The sequence below is a fragment of the Peromyscus leucopus genome, chromosome 18 (genome assembly GCF_004664715.2).
Source record: "Peromyscus leucopus breed LL Stock chromosome 18, UCI_PerLeu_2.1, whole genome shotgun sequence".
Classification (NCBI taxonomy): Eukaryota; Metazoa; Chordata; class Mammalia; order Rodentia; family Cricetidae; genus Peromyscus; species Peromyscus leucopus.
This window is the reverse complement of record NC_051078.1, coordinates 46796870-46816696: the sequence shown is the minus strand read 5'-3', so window position 1 is coordinate 46816696 and position 19827 is coordinate 46796870. Positions and strand designations below refer to the sequence as shown.

Here is a 19827-nt window from a genome sequence, read left to right as displayed (position 1 = left end):
TGGAGAGGTCCTGGACTTAGATGCCAAGCTCCCTCTCCCGATGAAGTAATGACCGAGTTAAGACCGAGGCTACATCAAGTCTACCACAGTGAGAAAAAGTGAGAACAATACTCCCAGGATCACAGATACAGGCATGCCACCACATTTAGAGCTGTTTCAGAAGACACGGAATCTACTGTAGACCCCCCGGAGCCGATCCTCAAGAGTCAAGACTCACACCAGCACATTTTTTCAAACACCCCCTTGTTGATCTGGATGCTTCTTCCCACTGGTTGGAAACCACTGGCATCTACAGAACACTAGGGTCACACCTGAGGGAAAAGTCCCTCCAGGTACTGATCCCGGCCAAGTCTTACGGTCATGTTAAGATAAGTAAAAGGAGCAAGTCCACAAAATAACAGCTGAAGTCTCACCTCAGAGCAACCAGAAAGAACTCCACAGGTCTGTCACTCTGTGTGTGAGGCTGCCTGTGGGTATGCAATGCTTTCATATTGGTTAATGCTTGGCCAAATAGATGCTGAAGTATGATAATTTCATTATAGAATACAGATATGCTACATTGAATTGCAATTAACCAATATGAATAACTCAGGGAGATATGCATGCTGGGAGAGATTAAGATTTGCATCATGGAGGAGGTCACAGTTCACGGTCAGATGTGGATAGGGAAATACGTTAATACCTGAACTACAGGAATATGTCCATGCAACACAGCAAAAGTCAGAGCCGTCCAATGGCGGGTCTCGGGGTGGACGGATGGATATTTATGAGGAGTACTGACAACCTATAAACAAATTGAAGTTATTTTTAAAAATGTGACCTTCACAATATTTAGGCTTGCAGATTCTAGCCTATCTGTGGCCAGGCACACAGGCTAGGAGAGTACCAAAAAGACATCCTGGCAGGTGCCTTGGGAAATGGTGGTGACGTTGACTAGTGATTTCCCCTGTTGAAGGCTCCAAGCAACCTCTCATTGGAACTGGGCACTGGTCTTGCTTGAGTGTCTTGGAAGAGATGCTGGAGCAGCCTTCTGGAAGCAGGCCACTGGAGGACTGTGTTGGGGATGTTATCAATGGGGGCAGGGAAAGGTTTTTGAACCCGTGTTCTCTGTGTCTTCACCGTCCTCCTGAAAAGTGTTAGTGTTTGTTCACTCATAGGGATGCTTTGGAAAAGTGGCTCCTATGAGCCGCCTTCTCTGACCTTCTGTTTCCCTCTTTCTGCTTAAGGAGAATGGTGGGACAGGAAGGGAGGTAGCCTGAAACATCACTAGCAAGCTAGCTATATTTCAGATCCTCAAAGGGGGTGGGTGAGGGTAGATCTGCTTCACGCTTCCACAGTAGAGAAGACAGTCATTCATTTGAGAGAGGATGTCCCTGACACTCTGCTCACAGGTCACCTTGGCGTCTTAGTTGAAAAGGGTCCTCATGTAACTGGAAACACAGGCACAAAACCTGCCCTGAACATACCAAGAAGTAATGAGAGACCGGGTTTCAGGATGGAGAAAGGCCTTGGATATACAAAGCCGGGACATGGTTCAGAAGCTGACAGCTGGGGACTTGTGATATTACCACCACACACAGTGTTCTCCCCAGCATTCCTGGGGCATGTACCCTTGGCCTGAGTGTCCTTACAGTAGACAAAGGCACTGAGCGAACCCCATCGGAGGGTCTGGAGAGGATGATCAAAGAACACCTCTAGCTGAGGACCTTGACGGGGTCTGTGATGCTTGGAGACCCATAGTAGGGTGGACAACTCGTGTATCACTTGAAACTTGTTAAGATCCAAAATGAGTTTGGATTCAGAGCTATGTTTGCTGTCTGCTTTCCTTGGATGAACATAAAACTCACCAATAATTCAAAAAAAGCACAGGGCAACACTGAAGGGCATCTAATTTTGAAGCAAAAAGGTTTCCTGGAGTTGCTGATTGATGGCTGCGGCATGCCAATCTCCTTGACATCTGCAACCGCCAAGTGCTGGCTGGGCAGGCAGGCCTTCAGGCAGCAAGAACAAAAAAGCGAGGATCCACTTATTTTGAGTCTTGGGGTGGTTTGGATTCTCAAGCGTGGCTAGTGCCTCTGCGAGGTACAAACCACAGCTGGGTCCCCCTGCTAGGCATCATCCCTCCCAACAACGTGTGCATCATTCTTCTCCATCTCATAAGCTCCACCACTTCTCCAGCTTTGAAGCAGGTCAGAACTTGAACCTAAGCCTGTCAGAGTCTAAAGCCTTCAGGGAGGGGAGCTTCAATTTCCAGCCTGCTGTACTGTATCCCAGCAGCTTTGAGACAATTTATCCAACAAAGTGAGTCAGTGGGCCTGGGGGTGGGGGGAGGATAGAGAATGTGAGCTATCTCAGCCCAGGGAGTCAGGCCAGCATGTGTCAGGCATTGGGAAAGGGCTGGAACATGGGAGTTTTCTGCCTCATCCCAGAAAGGATGAGTCAGGAGCTAGGAGCTGCTCAGTCACCATAAGCCAGAGCTCCCTGTAGCTACAGCTATTGTTTCCAATGAAGCACACGCAGGGGTAGCTACTTGGGACTTTGGGACCTCAGGTAGGACACAGTCTGCCAGGTGATTTCACCACGACGGCAGTGGCAGTCACTGAAGGGGTTGAGGAGTAATGTGTGAGGGTGACTGGGAAGGGAAAGTCTGGGCTGGCAGGGCCTGCAGCCCTCCGCACCCTCACCTCCACATTCAGGTCAGCTCCGGCATCCAGCAGCATCTGCACCATCGCCTCGTCCCCACGGACGCAGGCGTACATCAAGGGGGTCATGCCCTGCGGTGGTTAAAACCAGAGATGGAGACATTTACAAGGTGGCCGTGGTCAGTCGACAAACACATGGAACGTCTTACTGGTGGGGGACTCAGACCCTGGCAGGACAGAAGAGGACATGTGGAGCCCTGTGACGCGCAGGGTCACAGCCTTCCACACTCTGGAAACTACAGTGGAGGAGTGAAGGGAGACATCGCCCTTCAGCACCCATCTTTGCTTAAGTTGGAGGGTTTTCCTGAATTTCATGGTACAGCAGACCTAAGTGTGTCTTTAAAACAAGCGGCTGATTGCAATGGGGGATGGTGTGGGGGGGAGGGGGCTCACAAGAACTTTCTGGATCCTGCAGTATCAACCCTAAGCTATTTAATCACAATGAATACAGTCCTTCACAATATGACAAAGTGTCTTGTTGCTCTATATGGGCCTTGGGTCAGACAGAGTCAAGGGTAACTGGACGACAACCTGGCGCGTGTGGCAGCCCCCGCTGACGTCTGCCCTCACAGCACCCTTTACAAGCCGTTAGGAAAACCCTCCCTGCTGACTCCTGCTCATCACAAACTGAGCACCACAATCGACAGAAGTGGGGACGGAGGTCTGCACCAACAGGGTTGTGAAGGCAGCTATTCGGGAAAATGTTCATGCTACAGCCTCAGCTCACACCAATACAACCTTCAGTTTTACCAGAGATAGCTAGCAAAAATTTGTATCCATTTCTAGGCATAAATACAATGAAAAATGTCACGCAAGAAAATTACTCCAGCACTGGTACCCTGCAATTGAAAACACTATAAGCAAAATTCCAAAGTCAATGACAAACTGAGATGCATTTGTTACATTAAAGGACTTTGTGCCTAATAGAGAAGAAATTCCTCTAAGTAAACAAGAAAATAGTAATAATGGCGATGAAAAGCAAACAAAGGAAAGCAGATTAACAGGGAATTCATATGTAATCAGAGGGTGTGCAAAGGCTAGTCAGGTTCCCAGGCGGCAGGGTGGGGTGGGGGAGTAATGAAGTCTGAGAACTTAGGAAAGCCTGGTACATTTGAGACACCACTTCCATTTTAAAGAAACATTTCCCCAAGTAAATAGAGATTGGAACAAAGATTTGTATAAGTATGTTTAGATCAACATTATTCATAAACACTTTAAATATCTGGCATTGGAAAGATAGTTAATGAATAAACACTGTAATCATTTTATACAGATACTAAAATCAGCTTACAAAAGAATATCCAATAACATCATAAGGTATCTGAAATATAAAACACTGAAAAAAAGATGTAACAAATTCCTGGTTTTAAACAAAAGATTCCTATGATTGTGTTAGGGATCCTTGATGTTCAAGAAAATGATTAGTTGCCATTAAATAGTCCCATCTATTCTCTTCATGGAACTCTTCGCAAGAGCTGTCCATGGGAGAAACAGCCCCGCCTGTCCCTTGTAGCTCTTCACTCGGGGTTCACACTGAGAATGGCTGCTTTCTCTGTCCGTGACTCCACCCCCTTCCCAAGGCGCCTCTGCACCTTGTGGGTGCCTCTGATGTACCAGTTTCAGGATCTGCTGGGTACTGCCATGTCTGGGTGATGCCCTAGGGTCCCAGACTGACTTTGGTGTCTCTTAAACTTAAGAGGACAGCAGACGGCTGAGTTCTGTCTTGTGTCAATAGCAGACTGGCAGAGAACTGACTTCAACATGCCAGCAGAGACTGAAAGGCTGCAGAATCCTAAGAACAAATGGTGGTCAAGCTAATGACATTATTTCCTTTCCGGAACAGGTCTATTTTTCACTCTTTTATTTTAGGTGCAACAATCATGTGAGATTTCCATAAAGATGGACAAGTCTATTTTTATAAGATAAAAAAAAAAACCCAAAACATTAAAAAAAAAAGAGAAAAAACGGGGAGGGGCATTATTATTATTATTATTACTATTATTATTATTATTATTATTATTATTATTAATTGTGATCAGCAGAGGGAGCCCGTGTCCCGCCCAGCCCCAGCACTGAGGAGGTGAGGTGCGGGCCGATTGGTACCTGTTCGCTCATGGTGTTGATCCCGTCGGGCCCCAGCAGAGACACTGCCTGCTTCACCAGGTCGGTCCGTCCGCAGTTCAGCATCCGGAAGCCCAGGTCCTGCTTGAACTTGGCTTCAGTTGCCACTGCGTCCAGCTTCCGAGAAGCGCAAAAGCAGTCGTCTGCCCTGAGGGAGCGAGAGATGGTCACATGGGTGCAGCCGCTTTTCCCAGGGTCTGGTCCCTGAGGGCAGATCTCCCAGCAAGCCCCAAGTTCCCCCTTTGCTTTTCCTGCAAATTGTCAGTTCTAGGCTGCCACTTAAAAGAGCTGTCTCCTGGTGGCTCTGAATCCTCTGTCCTCACTGCAGCTGGGTCTGGTACCTCATCTGTGCCAGCAGCATTCTCCGCTAAGAACCGTTATGCAAATGTTTATGGACTGTTTGTATAGGTCAGGTCCTCCGCTAAACATCTTAGGCGAATTGATTCACTCAGTTCCCACATAACAGAAGGCATAATTCCTATGAGGATCTTTAAACCTCCGGGAAACAGGGATAAGGAGTCTTCCTGAGGCCACTACATCTGCAAGTGACAGAGCCTGGATCTGAACCAGAGTCAGTCTGTGTGTGGAGAGCCAGTCTTTGGATCTACGGTGCCACCCGTCTCCCGGGCACAGCATCTACTGTTTGCTTGTTCACTTTTCGGACCCCTCACACCATGCTGTGGACTTCTGAGCAGGCATTTGTCTGTGTCCATTCCAGTGACTGACGGCATTAAGAAGTGAGAGTTGAATGGAACACAGGACGGAGTCCCTACGTTCGAAATAGAACAAGCCAGAGCACTTGTCAGACGGAATGAGAGATGGCAAGGTGCTTCAGCAAGCGAGTTCAGGGAGAAAGGTGAGGACGGGGAAGGGAACGGACGGGAGAGGGTGATACGGGCCTGTGTGCAAAGGATATTACTATCTTCTCCCAGTGAAGTAGCAGTCATTCCATCACGCCACTAAGCACTCCTGGGGTGCCCGTTTGGGTCACGCTCCCCTCTCTCTAGGTGTCACATCGCCATCCCTGCTCTGGAAGCCCGCAGTCTGGGGAGGGAGAGGATGGGCGCAGGCCATAATTCCGTGTATCTAATACAAAGTGTTGAGGGTTCAGAGACATTATTTCTGAGTGAAATATGTTGTGGGACTGTAAACCTCTCTGCACCACACACCCCCTAGGGGAGCTTAGGCTTCCTAGGAAGGTGACCCCTGCGCTGTGATTATAGTGATGGGGAAGGAAATCGAGACACAAGTGCTTTGTGCAGGGCCAGCAGGAGCAAGGGTCCAGAGGAGACATGTCAGGCTCCCACAGGGGTCAGTGTTTCTGGGGTTTTAACCTTTGTGCGAAGTGTGCCAGGAGCTGAGGGAAGTGGGGTGAGGCCACAGAGACCCTATGGCTAAAAGGTGTGGCGGAGACGGTGGAGGAACCCAGGGCCTCGCTTCAAACATGGCATCAGCATCCTAGACTTTTGGACTGTGCCTTATGGCTTCTTGGTCCAGTGCATGTGGGCTTTGAACTTGGCTAGAGTTGCCAGATTAGGCAATCTACAAACGCTAAATCAACAGTCATGGGGCATCGTTATATCAAAGCTTTATCCATTGTTTATCGAAGACAGAAATTTAACTGGGTTTCCTCTTTTCTCTTCTGAAGAAGGGCAGAGATAAATATGTGGAGAAACTCAGAATCCCCCACCTTTAGTGTGGTGGCAGGGACTAATGGTCCCCAAAACTGCCCAAGGAAGCTTGTGACACCAGAGTAACAGGACAAGACCCTAGGGTGCAGATCACAGAGGCTTCCAGGGTGAGTAAGTGTGTTATTCTAAAGTACCAGGATCGTGTGTGTGTGTGTGTGTGTGTGTGTGTGTGTGTGTGTGTATGTGTGTGCAAATCTCCGGCAGTCGACTTGATCCATTGCATGGACAATGTTTCTTGTGCTTATGCTATCGATGCTGGAAGCGGCTGCTTTGTGAAATCACGCGGCTCCCATCCTGGGGAAAGGATGTGGAAGGAGGGCAGGGAGGGCTTCAGGCTGGTTCGTGGCATGGCATGGCTGTTGAACTCTTGAGCTCGTAGTAGCTGTGGCCACCTGTTGAAGATCTGTACAAGCCTGAGCCTGTCACCATTTCACATGGCGGGAGGAGGGCTTCGTGATGACCCCCCACCAGCTGAGGACTTTTATGTAGTTAATGGTTTCCATGTTTTCTCTAGTGGTGTAGCCACTGGTAATGCACCCATGTTCCTGTAAATAATGCTAGTAAGACTCACTGGGTTATTAAAAACACAAAAACACGGAAACAGGAGGATTATTTGGAAAGAGGGGGGTCAGTAAGAGTGAGGGGGAGACAAAAACCGTGACAGAGTGGCAGATATGATAAAATAAATACATGTATGAAAATGTCTTGATGAAACCCAATATATATAATTAATACACACTCATAAAAACATTAAAAAGGAGTGCCCATCTGGGGACAGAGATATGAGCGATCACCATCACAGAAAACTCACCTAGTCATTTCTTCTTGCTTGTCTGTCTCTAAGCCTTCTGATAGCCTCAGTACTTCCTGGCCTCGTTCAGATACATGGTTTTCCCCCTTTCCCTGAAATCAAGCTACATTCCATGGGACTGGGCAGGCATTGTCAATGCCCACTGTGTGTTAAACCCCATGCCAAGGAGCTCCAGAGGAGGGAGGCAGAGGCTGGGTTCACAGAACTCAAAAGCTTGTAAACAGATAATTCTAAGAACATCACAAGTGTTTACCAGCTCCTGAGGTTCTTGATTTTAATTAGAAAGAGACAAATGGCAGGGAAATTACTGCAGCTAAAATGATGATAATTGTTATTACAGGAAGCTGACGTTTACCGAATACTTATTGTGGAGATCTAAGCTCTTTCTGTGTGTTAACCTGTACAGTCATCATGGTGAGCCCCAGAGCTAAGCGCTATGTGCAGCCTACTCCAACAATGAGGAGACCGAGGCAAAGGAATTTACCAGAGACATGGGTCCTAAGGGACAAGCTGACATGTGTCAGGGGGTCAGAGGGCCCTGGAACACACCATATATTTAACTTCTATTGGAGCTGGACTGTTGGACCTCTAAATTCAGCATCTCCAAATGAACTGCATGAACACCTCTGTCCCCACCCTCTGAACTTCCTCCTAGCTGCCCATCTCAGTCGTTGACATTGCTGCTCACCCAGGTGCTGAAACTGCAACCTGGTCTCACACCCGCATCCATCTCAACAGCTGTTACATTGAACCTGAATCCCAAATCCATCCCTGTTCCCACCCTCATGGCTCTCCATGGGTCCCAGCGCACACCTCAGCGTGGAAGTGTAGGAGCCCAACAGTCTTCTTGATTCCATTCTCCCCGCCCCATGCTACCTCTCACACAGAGTCAGAGTGAGTGTCAGAATAGGCAGGGCCTCTTGGGTCTCTTCTAAAGCCTTCTAGTATATTGAGGATAAAATTTGGCTCTTGGCACACACCCAAGGATCATGTCCCTGTTTCTTTCCCTTGGAAAGCCTTCCTTGGGGTTCTGTGCAGGGCTGGCTCCTCCTTGTCCTTCAAGGGTAAGCTTGATCATAGCCAAGGAGGCCTCCCAGCAGACCACCTATACAGAGGTGTGCTCGTCTCCTGTCTACACAATCATCTCCCGGCCTTTGTTCCCTTGGCAGCATCTTCACAATTAGTGACTAGTTTTCTTTAAAAAAAAAAAAAACCCACCATTAAATATCATTTAATTAATAGACTAGTGTGTTTCTCTCTCTTACATTCTTGTGTGTATGTACACGTGCACATACACAGTGCATGTGTCGAGCTCAGAGAATCAGTTTGGGAGTGAGTTCTCTCCTTCCCCGATATGAGGCTCAGATCCAGTTTAGTCCAGCGGCCTTCTTACCAAGTGCCCTAGTGGCTGAGTCACCATGCCAGCTCCTAGGTTTTTTTTTTTTTTTTCCTGCCAGCATGCATGTCTAAGCCCAGGGACAGGACCACACCCATCTTGTTCTCTGCTGTAGGCAAAACAGAGTTGAATGCAAATATCAAAAACTGATAGGGAGACAGGTGTGCACCACCATGTAGTCTTCGTTTAAAAATGAATACTTCACCTTAACTGACTGCTAAAAGTTAAACCTATACATTTATAATGTGTAACACGATACTTTGAAATATGTGCACACTGTAGACTGGCCAAATTAAGACAATTAATGTGTTGCCTTACATGCTAAGCATGTCTCTGGTGAGAGCAGCTCAGAGCTACTCTTTTTCACCTCCTCATGCATGCTGGACAAGCAATCCAGCACCCGAGCTCTGTCTGCAGCCCAAATCTACTTGCTTAGCAATTTTCAAGTATGTAACACAAGGTTATAAACTATATTCCCCATGTTTCATAGCAAATCTCCTGAATTTATTTCCTCCTGTCTAATTGAAAATTTGTATCCTTCAACTCACACATATCTCTCGACCCTCACATCCTTACCTTTTGCTTACCACATCCTACTCTCTGCTCCCTGGAGAGCAGCATTTTCAGGTTCCATGTGTACCTGAGGTCACACATCATTTATCTGTCTTTTTATAGTGTACTCCAGGCTGGGCAGTGGTGGCAGACGCCTTTAATCCCAGCACTTGGGAGGCAGAGGCAGGTGGATCTCTGTGAGTTCGAGGCCAGCCTGGGCTACAGAAAGAGAGTTCCAGGACAGGCTAGAAAGCTACACAGAGAAACCCCTTCTCAAAAAACCAAAAAAAAAAAAAAAAAAAAAAAAAAGCAAAAACCCCACAAACAAACAAAAAACCACAGTGTACTCCAGGTCCACTTCTGTTGTGATGACAGAACTTCCTTTTGAAAGGCTGACTAGTGTTCTGTTACACACACACACACACACACACACACACATACACACACACACACACACACACACACACACACACACCCCACCTCACATTTGCTTTATCCATTCATCTGCTGATGGGCAGTTAGGTTGACTTCATTTCTTAATTATGTAAATGATGCTTCAACCTAACCTGGTGATATGAACTAGCTCTGTGACTACTGACTTCCTTACGTGTAAGTAGTAAGACTGTTGGATTCTGTCATAGTTCTGCCTCACATTCGAGGAAGCTCCATGTTTTCGACAATGGCTACATTTACACGTTCCCACCAACAGTGCACACAGATTCCCTTTTCTTTTTGACCATAGCTATTATTTTATTTTTTTTAAAGATTTATTTATTTATTATGTACACAGAAGAGGGAGCCAGATCTCATTACAGATGGTTGTGAGCCACCATGTGGGTGCTGGGAATTGAACTCAGGACCTCTGGAAGAACAGTCGGTGCTCTTAACCTCTGAGCCATCTCTCCAGCCCCTGACCATAGCTATTATATCAGGTGGAATTGTATTTTCCATCATTTTATTGTGACATGTTATTGTCATTTTAATGTGAAATTCCCTAATGGGTAGTGATGGCTGGCATTTAAAAATAAATACACTTACTGACCATTTCTTTGTCTTCTTCTGAGAAATGTCTCCTCAGGTCCTTTGCTCATTTTTAGATTGAGTTATTTGCCTTGTTGCTACTGAGTTGAGTTTATTACACACTCTGGCTGCTCCCTCCATGTCTGATGTGTTTGCAGACATGTTCTGCTCTGTGCGAGCACCACATGCTGTGTGTCTTTCACGCTCTGTTCAGTCGGCCGGCTTTTCACTGTTGACTCCTTTGCTGTGCAGACTTTGAATTTGATGCAATTCCATTTGTCTACTTTGAATTTTGTTGCCTGTGTTTTTGGAGTCATATCCAAAAATTATTACCAAAACCAATGTCATGGAGTTTTCCCTCTGTGTTTTACAGTTTTAGGTCTTGAGCCCATTCTGAGTTAATTTTTGAATGTAGTACATGATGAGGGTCTAATTCCATTCTTCTGCATGTGGATATTCAGTTTGGCGAATACCACACATTGAAGAGACTATTATTTGCTCCACTGGAGAGTGTCCCCCATCCCTACCCCATCACCAGGGTCTTGTTATGAAGCACACACTGGCCTGGAACTTGCAATCCTTCTTAGTTTCTTGAGTGCTGGGATTACAGACACGCGCCACCACACCTGGTGCCATTCATTCTTGAGCACAGCCCCAGGGAGCACCTGTTTACCGAGCAGCCCGCAGACACAGAGCAAACAGTGGTTCCCGTTTCCGAGCCAAGTTGAGCAGGCAAACTAAAGCAGGTAAAACCCATTTTTCCAACCAAGTGTGAAACATGGCTTTCCATTCAACCCAGTTTGCTGGAGAACTGAACTCTGGGAAACCATCCCTTCAGCATTCCCCGGGACAGGGCCACAGCTCCATTCACTCCTGGAGAGTGAGTCCCTGCAGAAGCTGCAAACCAACAGGGCTCCTGTGGCCCAAGCAAGTAAGGCTGCCTTTCTCTGTGCATGACTTACTTATGCAGGAATATATTCAGCATGTCCCCCGGGGCCTTCCCAGGTAAACAACTTTGTGGTTTTCCCTTTGAGTGGCTTTCAAGGATGCCATAAAAACCCCCATCAATTTAAGCAAGAGGTCAGCTACTGAGGTGGTCAATTTCTCTGATTTCTCAAGTGCCCAAGTCCCGAGAGACTGGTGCAGTATCTTCCACCACTTCAGACGTGACCTCAGAAAGGTGTTTTCCAGAGACTTCGGGCTTCAGGGCCTGAGTGCGGGGGGGAGAGACTGCACTTCTTGTTCTCTGTAAGGAGGGTGCATGTGGGCGAGGAGCTAACACATTCTGCTCACCTCTCAATGCCTCCTGCATGACAAATGCCAGCTGGCTATGTCCAGACACCTTTATGCGTTGACCAGCTTCCCTGCTGGCTTGGAAGTGCTGAGCTTGAACTCTGCCGTGTCTTTCTCTGGGCGCAGGCCCAGCTCTGGCGCTCATGGTATGTGATATCGGGGTCAGTGGCTTTACTGTTTTGTCGTCTGGCTTTCTCATCTGTAACACGAACTTTGTAGTAACACCTTCCTTCCAGGATGTTGGCCGTGGGTCAAGTGAGGTGGCCCTCAGGAGGTGCTTAGAAGAGCACCGTGCAGAGAACCCAGAATTACAGGGCTGGGGACCTAGCTCAGTTGGTAAAGTGGTTGCCACAAGAGCACTGGGGTCTGAGTCGGATCTTAGCACTCACATCCAAAGCCTGGCATGGCGGCACACTGATGCCAGGGCTGGGGAGTGGGGTGGAAACCGGAGCCAGCCAACCTTGCTGAGTTGATGAGCCTCAGTGAGAGACCCTGTTTCAGAGAGCAAGGGGAAATGCTCCTGAGGGGCAGCACCCGAGGCTGGCCTCTGGCCCCCATACGAAGCCAAGTGGGACTGCAGAGAATACCCTGTGGAAGAAGCAGATCCAGATGCCAAGTACACAGAACACTGCAGTCACAGTCTTCTAAGCTCAAATTATACATCGTGTCTAACGAATGCCATGGGAATCAAGGAATGGAGACAAGCCTTGCCCCAGAGGGGATGCCCGGCTCCCAGCAGGCTACCACCTGGTGCCATTATGGTTTTTGCAAGCAAATTGTGATGAAGGAGGTCAGAGGGAGTCAGTGCTGGACGAAGAGACAGTTCCAGGGACGGTTCGGCAAGTGAAGAACAGCAGAGCCCCCCAGGGTGCTGTGGGTCTGCGTCTGAGGTTTGTGTCTTTCTGTTTGCTCCAGTCCAGGGGCTGCTCTGGAGCCTGAAGAAGGCTCCTTGAAGTTTGCACGCACTGTCTTACCGGTGAGTGGGTCCTGGGAGTGCAGGCTTAGAAAGCAGCCTGCCCACATTTCAGCTCTGTCCTCGCCAATGGGGTCAGCCATCTTTAGTTTTCTTATACATAAAATGGGCACATTGTACTGCTTTGAATGTTTTACTGATTTATCAAGTATGGATATAGCACTTTATACCAAATATATTTTGAGCTTTTTACAAATATCAGCTTGTTTGCATGCTTTATTATCTTTAACCCATTTTACAGATAAGAAAAATGTAACATACCATAGCTTAATTTACTTATTGCATCCATCCATCTTTCTAGCACCATAACAAAAGTTATAAGCTGAGTACTTATAAAGAAAAGGCATTTATTTAGCTTACAGTCCTGGAGGCTCAAAGTCCAAGGCTTTATCATTATTTTGAGACAGGCCCAGGCTGACCTTGAACTTGCAGTGTAGCAGAGATGACCCTGCAATTCTGATGCTTCTGTTACTCTCTCGGAGGTGCTGGTATCACAGGGGTTTGCCACCACATCTGTTTTTATGCACTACTAAGAGCTGAGCCCAGGGCGCCCTGAATGCTAGGCAAGCATCTGTCAGTGAGCTACATGCCTTGCTCCCGAGAGTTCAATTCTGCGAGAATTCTCTTCCCAGGTCAACCTCTGTTGAGGGCCAGGCTTCCAGGACACATCATGGCGGATGGCACTGTGGTGGGAACTTGTGTGTGTGAGAGAAGGATTACATGGCAAGACAGGAAGCCAAAGAGTAGGAGCGCCCATTTTACTCTTTTATAAAAATCCCCATGAAGACTCACCAGGGTCCTGTGAGACCTACATTCATTCCTTCTGAGGAATGCATCCCCAGTGACTTCTTGTCCTGCTCCACTTCCTAAAGGCCCCACACCTCCAGACTTAAGCTATGGACCAAGACTTCAACAAATGAACCAACCCATAGGCACTCGTGGTCCTTGAGTTTTCTTACACACAGACGGACCCATTATAGCCCTTGCTCACAACCACGGAGTTGATGCACAGGACTGGTGGAGACTCCAGCAGCTTGACTCCAGCTTCTGCTGAGCTCACTAGGCTTTCTGAGAAGTTGCCAGCTAACTGGGGACTGTTTTGGATGAGAGCGTGGCTTCTGCAGGGATTCCTGTGACTCTGGGATCTTTATGGCAACAGCCCACATAGTCACAGTCAGTAATAAGAAGCCCCCCCTTTACTGTGTGCTTATTGTCCACCAAGCACTCCTGGGTGCCCTATTTCTGCCACTGCAACTGATTCTATCTTGGGATTACCACCACCACCACCACCACCACCACCACCACCACCACCACCACCATCACCACCACCATCACCACCACTACCACCACCACCACCAAAATGCTTTCCCCATTCTTTGGGCAGGGACCCTGGTGGGCTAAGTCCCAGCTCCTAAAGGCTCCACTGTACCATTAGCTGGGACAAAGTATGCAGACAGGTGATCCTGTGGGGGACACTTGACGTTCAAACCATGCCGGGGTCTGACACCAAAGCCAAAGCCTAATGCCCAAGACCAGTGCTCATGTCCCCATTCTCCTTAGCTCCTGTGAGACTTGACGGGTATCAAACTCTGCAGGCCTCAGTTTCTCCATCTGCAGGACAATGCACTAGCCAATGTCCAGGTCTGTAACGACATGTAAAGAGCAAACACCCTGGGCCGCTCAGCAGGGAGTGACCACAGACCCCAACGTTGTTACTGTGTAGCCTCAGGCTCTCTCCAGGGGTTTAGCTCAACCATCTCCACTTCCAACCACTCAATCCTCTAACTCTAGGGAGGGCTCTCCTAACTACCAAGGCCTCTTCTAACTGTCTGGAGCCAGGTCTCTCCGGGCACAGGCTCTCTCTCTCTCATGTCCCGGGCTCCCCCGACAGACTGCTCTGCTCTTGGGGCTCTTTCTTTCTGTCATCCGTGTGCCCTGCTCTCATCCATGTGGTCCCCACCATCAGGCAGGCCATCTGGACAACGAGCACAGCTCCTCTTGCGGGCGGCAGCCAGGGGCCTGCCTGGGGGCAGGGATGTCCTATGAGGGAAAACCACCTTCTCCTGCTCACGTGGAAAGTACTGGAAGTCTATAACTGCAGGATGCGGGCTGAGGTATTTGACTGAGGATGAATATGACAGGATGTAGCCCAAGCTGCCTAGGACTCCACCAACGGTAATTTGGGTTATGAAATGGTTTCCCTAAGCCACTGGTCAACAAGTTGTCCTAGAAGAGAAAGATGGGAACGATAATCAGTGGAATGCCGTGCACTTACAAACCGCTTCCCTGACATTAATCACGTTATAGGCCTTCACACAGAACACTTGATTTACTAAGCGTTTCACACTTCCTAACCACCTCAACTGTTACCCTCAGTTTACAGAGGGAAACCGGGGTGCGCAGGCTCTGCGTTGCCTCCAAGACTCTCACAGCTTGAAGGGCTGGGGCTGGCAGGAGCCTGACACAGCCCACGCTTCCTCACATCTTGCCATCACAACAGGAGCACCCAAAGCAGATTTTAGTATTCCCATTTCACAGATGAGGAAACAGACAGGAAGGAGTTGGCCGTGGTGTCCAAGGCACCCGACTCCTTGTTGTTCCGTTTCAACCAGACCATATTTCTTTTTAAAGGTCAGGCTTGAGTAGGGCTGTGCTTACTTCTGACACAGTGAACTCTGGAGAGTTTATTGCTAACAAGAACCCAGAATGCCTTACACACTGCACCAAGCATAGTCCAGACGCTGCCTTAGGCGCCATACCAAAACACTTTACTGCTTCTCAAATAAGACCAAACATATATGTAGTATTTACACTGTTCCAGTAACTCTTCTGATTTTACATAAACACATACTTCATACATGTGAATGTATATATATGTAAACATATAAAATATTCATACACACATATATTTATTCACATATATATTTATAATCTGATATGCTCTTTTCTTTAATCCTACAAAATTTATCTTTGTTACAGCTCAGGGAGGCGACACTGTCAGTGGCAGAGGTGAGATTTTAATCCAGGCAGGCTGGAGCTGGGCCCTGATTGCTACCTGACTCTACCATCTCTCCATGCAATCAAATGCCTCCCATGTTTCCTCAGACTCTTCAAATGCTGGGTACTGGGGTGAGTGTCAAGCTATGAGGATCCCCAAGCACAGCCTGTAGGTTGAAGGCTTTCCTGCACTTTGTCCACAGGAGAGTCCCCATCTCCAAGCCACTTTTCTTTCTTGCCAGCCAAGAAGACATATTCCCACCCCAGTCACCCATTTCCCTGTTGTTTTTCCCTGTATGCACGGCCAGCTTCCCATTCAAATCTTCTCCCAATTTATCTTGCCTTCCCCACATTGTATTCTGGAGACAAGACCCATCCAGCAGCTTCTAACTTGCAGAGGCCCTGGTGTCCAAGAGAGAGCTTCCTCGGTTCAGCTCTGAGCTCTCCTCAGGTCAGGAAACTAGAGGACAAGAGTGTGGACCTATTTGTATGAGGCACAGAGAGATCCAGGAATAGGATCCTGTCTTTCTTCTAAGTCACTTTGTGGACACGCTCGGGTTTGGGAGGTCTAGTGGGTGATATCAGCGTCCAGGGACTGTCTGGTGGGATCTAGAGACACTTGGTTTCCACATCAGGAAGGTGCTGCTGGCATCCATCCCTAGGACAGGGACGCGGCTGCTGCTAAACAGCCTCTGACACACAGGAAGGCTGCCTTCCTCCCTGAAACAACAAAGAATTATGCAGCTTCAAATGTCAGTGGTGCTGATGCAGAGAAAGCCTGCGGTAGAGTGATGAGGTACGTATACATGAAGCACTCCCCATTACAGGATCCTGGGAGTGTGACAGTCAAATGGTGTTTTTGGAAATGAGTCCTGAAACGGTGTACCAGAAGACTAGGCCTGCCTCACATGCGGCCCACAGCTCCCTCCTTAACACACTGTCCCTTGGAAAGCCTTAGTCAAACTCCATTCACAGGCTTCAAGTCCTGAAATTGATTCCCTTTCCATTTGCCTTTGAGTGGCAGAAAGATTAACAATTCAGTGGCTCTTTGTGCTGAAGCAAGTCATACCAAGATCTCTGCACATTTCTAAGAGTGAGAAAAAATGGTATTATTGCAGCAAATAGAACATGCAATGCTTGAAAGTTCCTGGGAGAAATCCCAGTCCAGGAATTGCACCCACTTGCAGTTTAACATTACTACCGAAGGCACAACATGGAACTGGTTCATTAGACTGCCGCAGAGAAGGAGAAGCCAGCTAGGGACTCCGAGTCCTCCACTCTGCCCATCCTTTCTGCTGCAGGAGGAATATTAAGGGACCTGGAAGCCTTCTCTTTGGAATTTGATGTTGAGCTAGCAACAAAACCCACTGTCATTACCTGCCCTGAAGATGGAAATTCTGGGTCTGTTCAAATATGCTTACAAAGATTTATCTCAAAAGCAAGGGCTGCAAACACCCAGGAGGGTGGGAGACCTGTCTCTATCTGAATTTGTTGTCATATCATTTTGAGCAGAAAATGATGAAGGAGCACTATAGATCTACTGCTCTGGCACCATGGTTATTTTTTTTAAAGAGCAGAAAATAAGGTCTACCTCCTGGGAAAGTGTGTGGTCCCCGACTCAGGAGTGAGCTCTTAACCATCTCTTCTGCAGACACAGTTTGACATCCTCCAGAACCCTTTTTATATCCATGGATTCATGGATTTTTTTTTTCTTTTTGGTTTTTTGAGACAGGATTTTTCTGTGTAGTTTTGTGCCTTTCCTGGAACTCACTTTGTAGACCAGGCTGGCCTCGAACTCACAGAGATCTGCCTGCCTCTGCCTCCTGAGTGCTGGGATTAAAGGCATGCGCCACCACCGCCCGGCTCCGTGGATTGTTTTAGAACTCAAATCTTCAGCTGGGCACATGGCTGCTCAGATCAAGACTACATTTACCAGGCTCCCTTGCAGGTATGTGTGGGCTCTCCGACAAAGTGCTGGCCAGCAGGAGATGATGGGTGTCATCTCTGAGGCCTCCTCTGCTCTCCACTTTCTCCCTTCCCGCTGGACAGATGCAGCCCTATTGTGTGGGGCCATTCGAGGAAGACGCTATCCAGGGATTGGTGGAGTCACAGGAGGAGACATGCTTGAGTATTGACCTCATGAGCTCTGTGACAGCTATGGACTGATTATCTCCAGCCTGTTACCTGGGGGAGAATTTCAGACTCTCGTCATATCCAAACCAAGGCCTCCTGCCTCTGTTGTAGCTCATGAGTGTCCATCCTATTAATCCTCATCATAAGGTGCACAGGGAGGTGCTGTGTTGGGTGCTGGGGATGCAAAGATAAACGCAGCACCGCCCTCCAGGGGATTGCAGAAAAAACTCATGGTGTGCTCTATCACTTTTCACAAATAAAGGACTCGGTTTCTGAGGAGTCAGGGGAAGTTCTAGACTTACAATCCCAAGTGCATTTTCGGTGACACCAGCCTCTCAAGATGCATTATACAGGGCCAAGCAGCAAATATTTTAAGACTTGTGGACCTCTGTTGTAGTTACTTAACTACCACTGTAGCAGCCATAAAAGATGTATGTGGCTCTTTTCCATACAATATTATCTGCAAAATTAGGGAGCAGGTAGCTGGGATTTGATGACATCTGCTCTCTTTTAAAAGTATTTTATTCATTTTTATTTTATTTGTTTGGAGTTACAGATGGTTGTGAGCCGCTATATAGGTGCTGGGAATTGAACCTGGGTTCTCTGGAAGTGCAGCCAGTGCTCTTAACCACTGAGCCATCTCTCCAGCCATGGATAACCTGCTATTTGAAGTTTATTAAAAAAAATTTAGGATGCTAAAAGCACTGAGAATGTTTTCCAGATTTACTTATTTTTATCTTATGTATATGTGTGTTTTGCTGCACCACATATGTGCCTGATGCCCTTGGAGGCCAGAGGAGGGCATCAGGTCCTCTGGACTGGAGTTACAGGTGGCCGTGAGACACCATGTGATGCTCCGGACTGACTGCATCCTCTGAGAGAGTAGTGTACTCTTTTAGCTGCTGAGCCATCTCTCCAGCTCCTCAGAATTTTTTTAAGTCTGTTTAATTTTCTTTAAGACAGTGTTTCTCAACTTTCTCGAACCACTTCTTAAATAATGGTTCTTAACCTGGGGCGGGCTTTCTGAATGTGCTATGGAAAGTGCTGGCTATGGAGATAACTTTTACCGGCGATTAATTATTTAGGCACACACAACATAGATGAATACAGCAATGACCTGCCTGCTCATAATCCAACCAAAAACAAGAAGCAATGCATGTCAGGACAAGCAAAGGTCCCGGAAACACCATGGATCCCGTCATCATCTCTGGCTTGCTGAGAAGACTCTCCCAGATCTCACCTCTGTCTGGGATTTATACTTTGTCCTGTTCTTAGGGATTCCTAACACTATATAAGCTCTTTTACATAAACGTTAGCATCCTGCACAAATCCTTCTGAACTTGCTTTTGTCGTTGTTGTTTTTCACAATATTCATTAATTAAGCCATGCGATAACCATGCAAATCTAGTTGATTTATTTCCATCGCTTCTTGGCTTTCCATTAAATGAACATACCACAATATATTTATCCATTTGTCTGGAGACAGACAGCGTGTTTTCTCCCTCTCTTGTTATTATAAGCACTGCATCTATGAACATCCTTGTTTATGTCTCCTCGTTTGCACACGGAAGCATTCCCCTAGTGTCTGGATGCAACAGCAGAATTATGTGCTTACAAGTTTACTTGAAAGTAGATTCAGAGTCCCTTCCAATGATGGGACTGGGGAGATGGATCATTTCAAAAGATGCTTGCCATGCAAACATGGCTACCCGAGTTTGGATCCTCAACACCATGGACTGAGCGGTGAGTGCCTGTAATCCCACCACTGGAAAGTATGTGAGAAAAGTGTGTTCCCGGAGCTTGTTTCCCAACCTGTCTAGTCAAATCAGTGAGCTCCAAGTTCAATGAGAGAATCTCTCAAAAAACAAGAAGAGTGATTGAGAAAAGATGCCTATTGTTAACCTCCACACATGTGCTTTGTGTACCCCCACACAAGTCCATACACACAAACATACAGATGACACTCACGTGTACGTCACATGTGAATGGGGGGTGGGGAGAGTGAGGGGGAAATGTAGAAGAGGATATGAGTTGTGGTTACTCTTATTTTCCAAGTCAGCTACATGCCTCAGTTTCCCCCACAGGTGACAGTATCACTCTCATTTTTCATGCCTAATGGAAAAGACCCGGAACTCCCC

At 47.4% G+C, this 19827-nt stretch overlaps 1 protein-coding gene across 4 annotated transcripts in view; it reads right to left on the bottom strand.

The window, feature by feature from the left end:
- Positions 1-19827, bottom strand: part of Btbd11 (BTB domain containing 11) — a 267822-nt gene that overhangs the window by 28445 nt on the left and 219550 nt on the right. For 3 of the 4 annotated variants that reach the window (XM_028883645.2, XM_028883643.2, XM_028883646.2), the window contains 3 exons: positions 4806-4971; positions 2685-2774; positions 683-784 (listed from right to left, as the gene is read on the bottom strand). In XM_028883645.2, the coding sequence (XP_028739478.1) occupies positions 683-784; positions 2685-2774; positions 4806-4971 (358 nt within the window). The remainder of the gene's footprint in view (positions 1-682; positions 785-2684; positions 2775-4805; positions 4972-19827) is intronic. The other variant, XM_028883644.2, reaches the window with a different exon arrangement.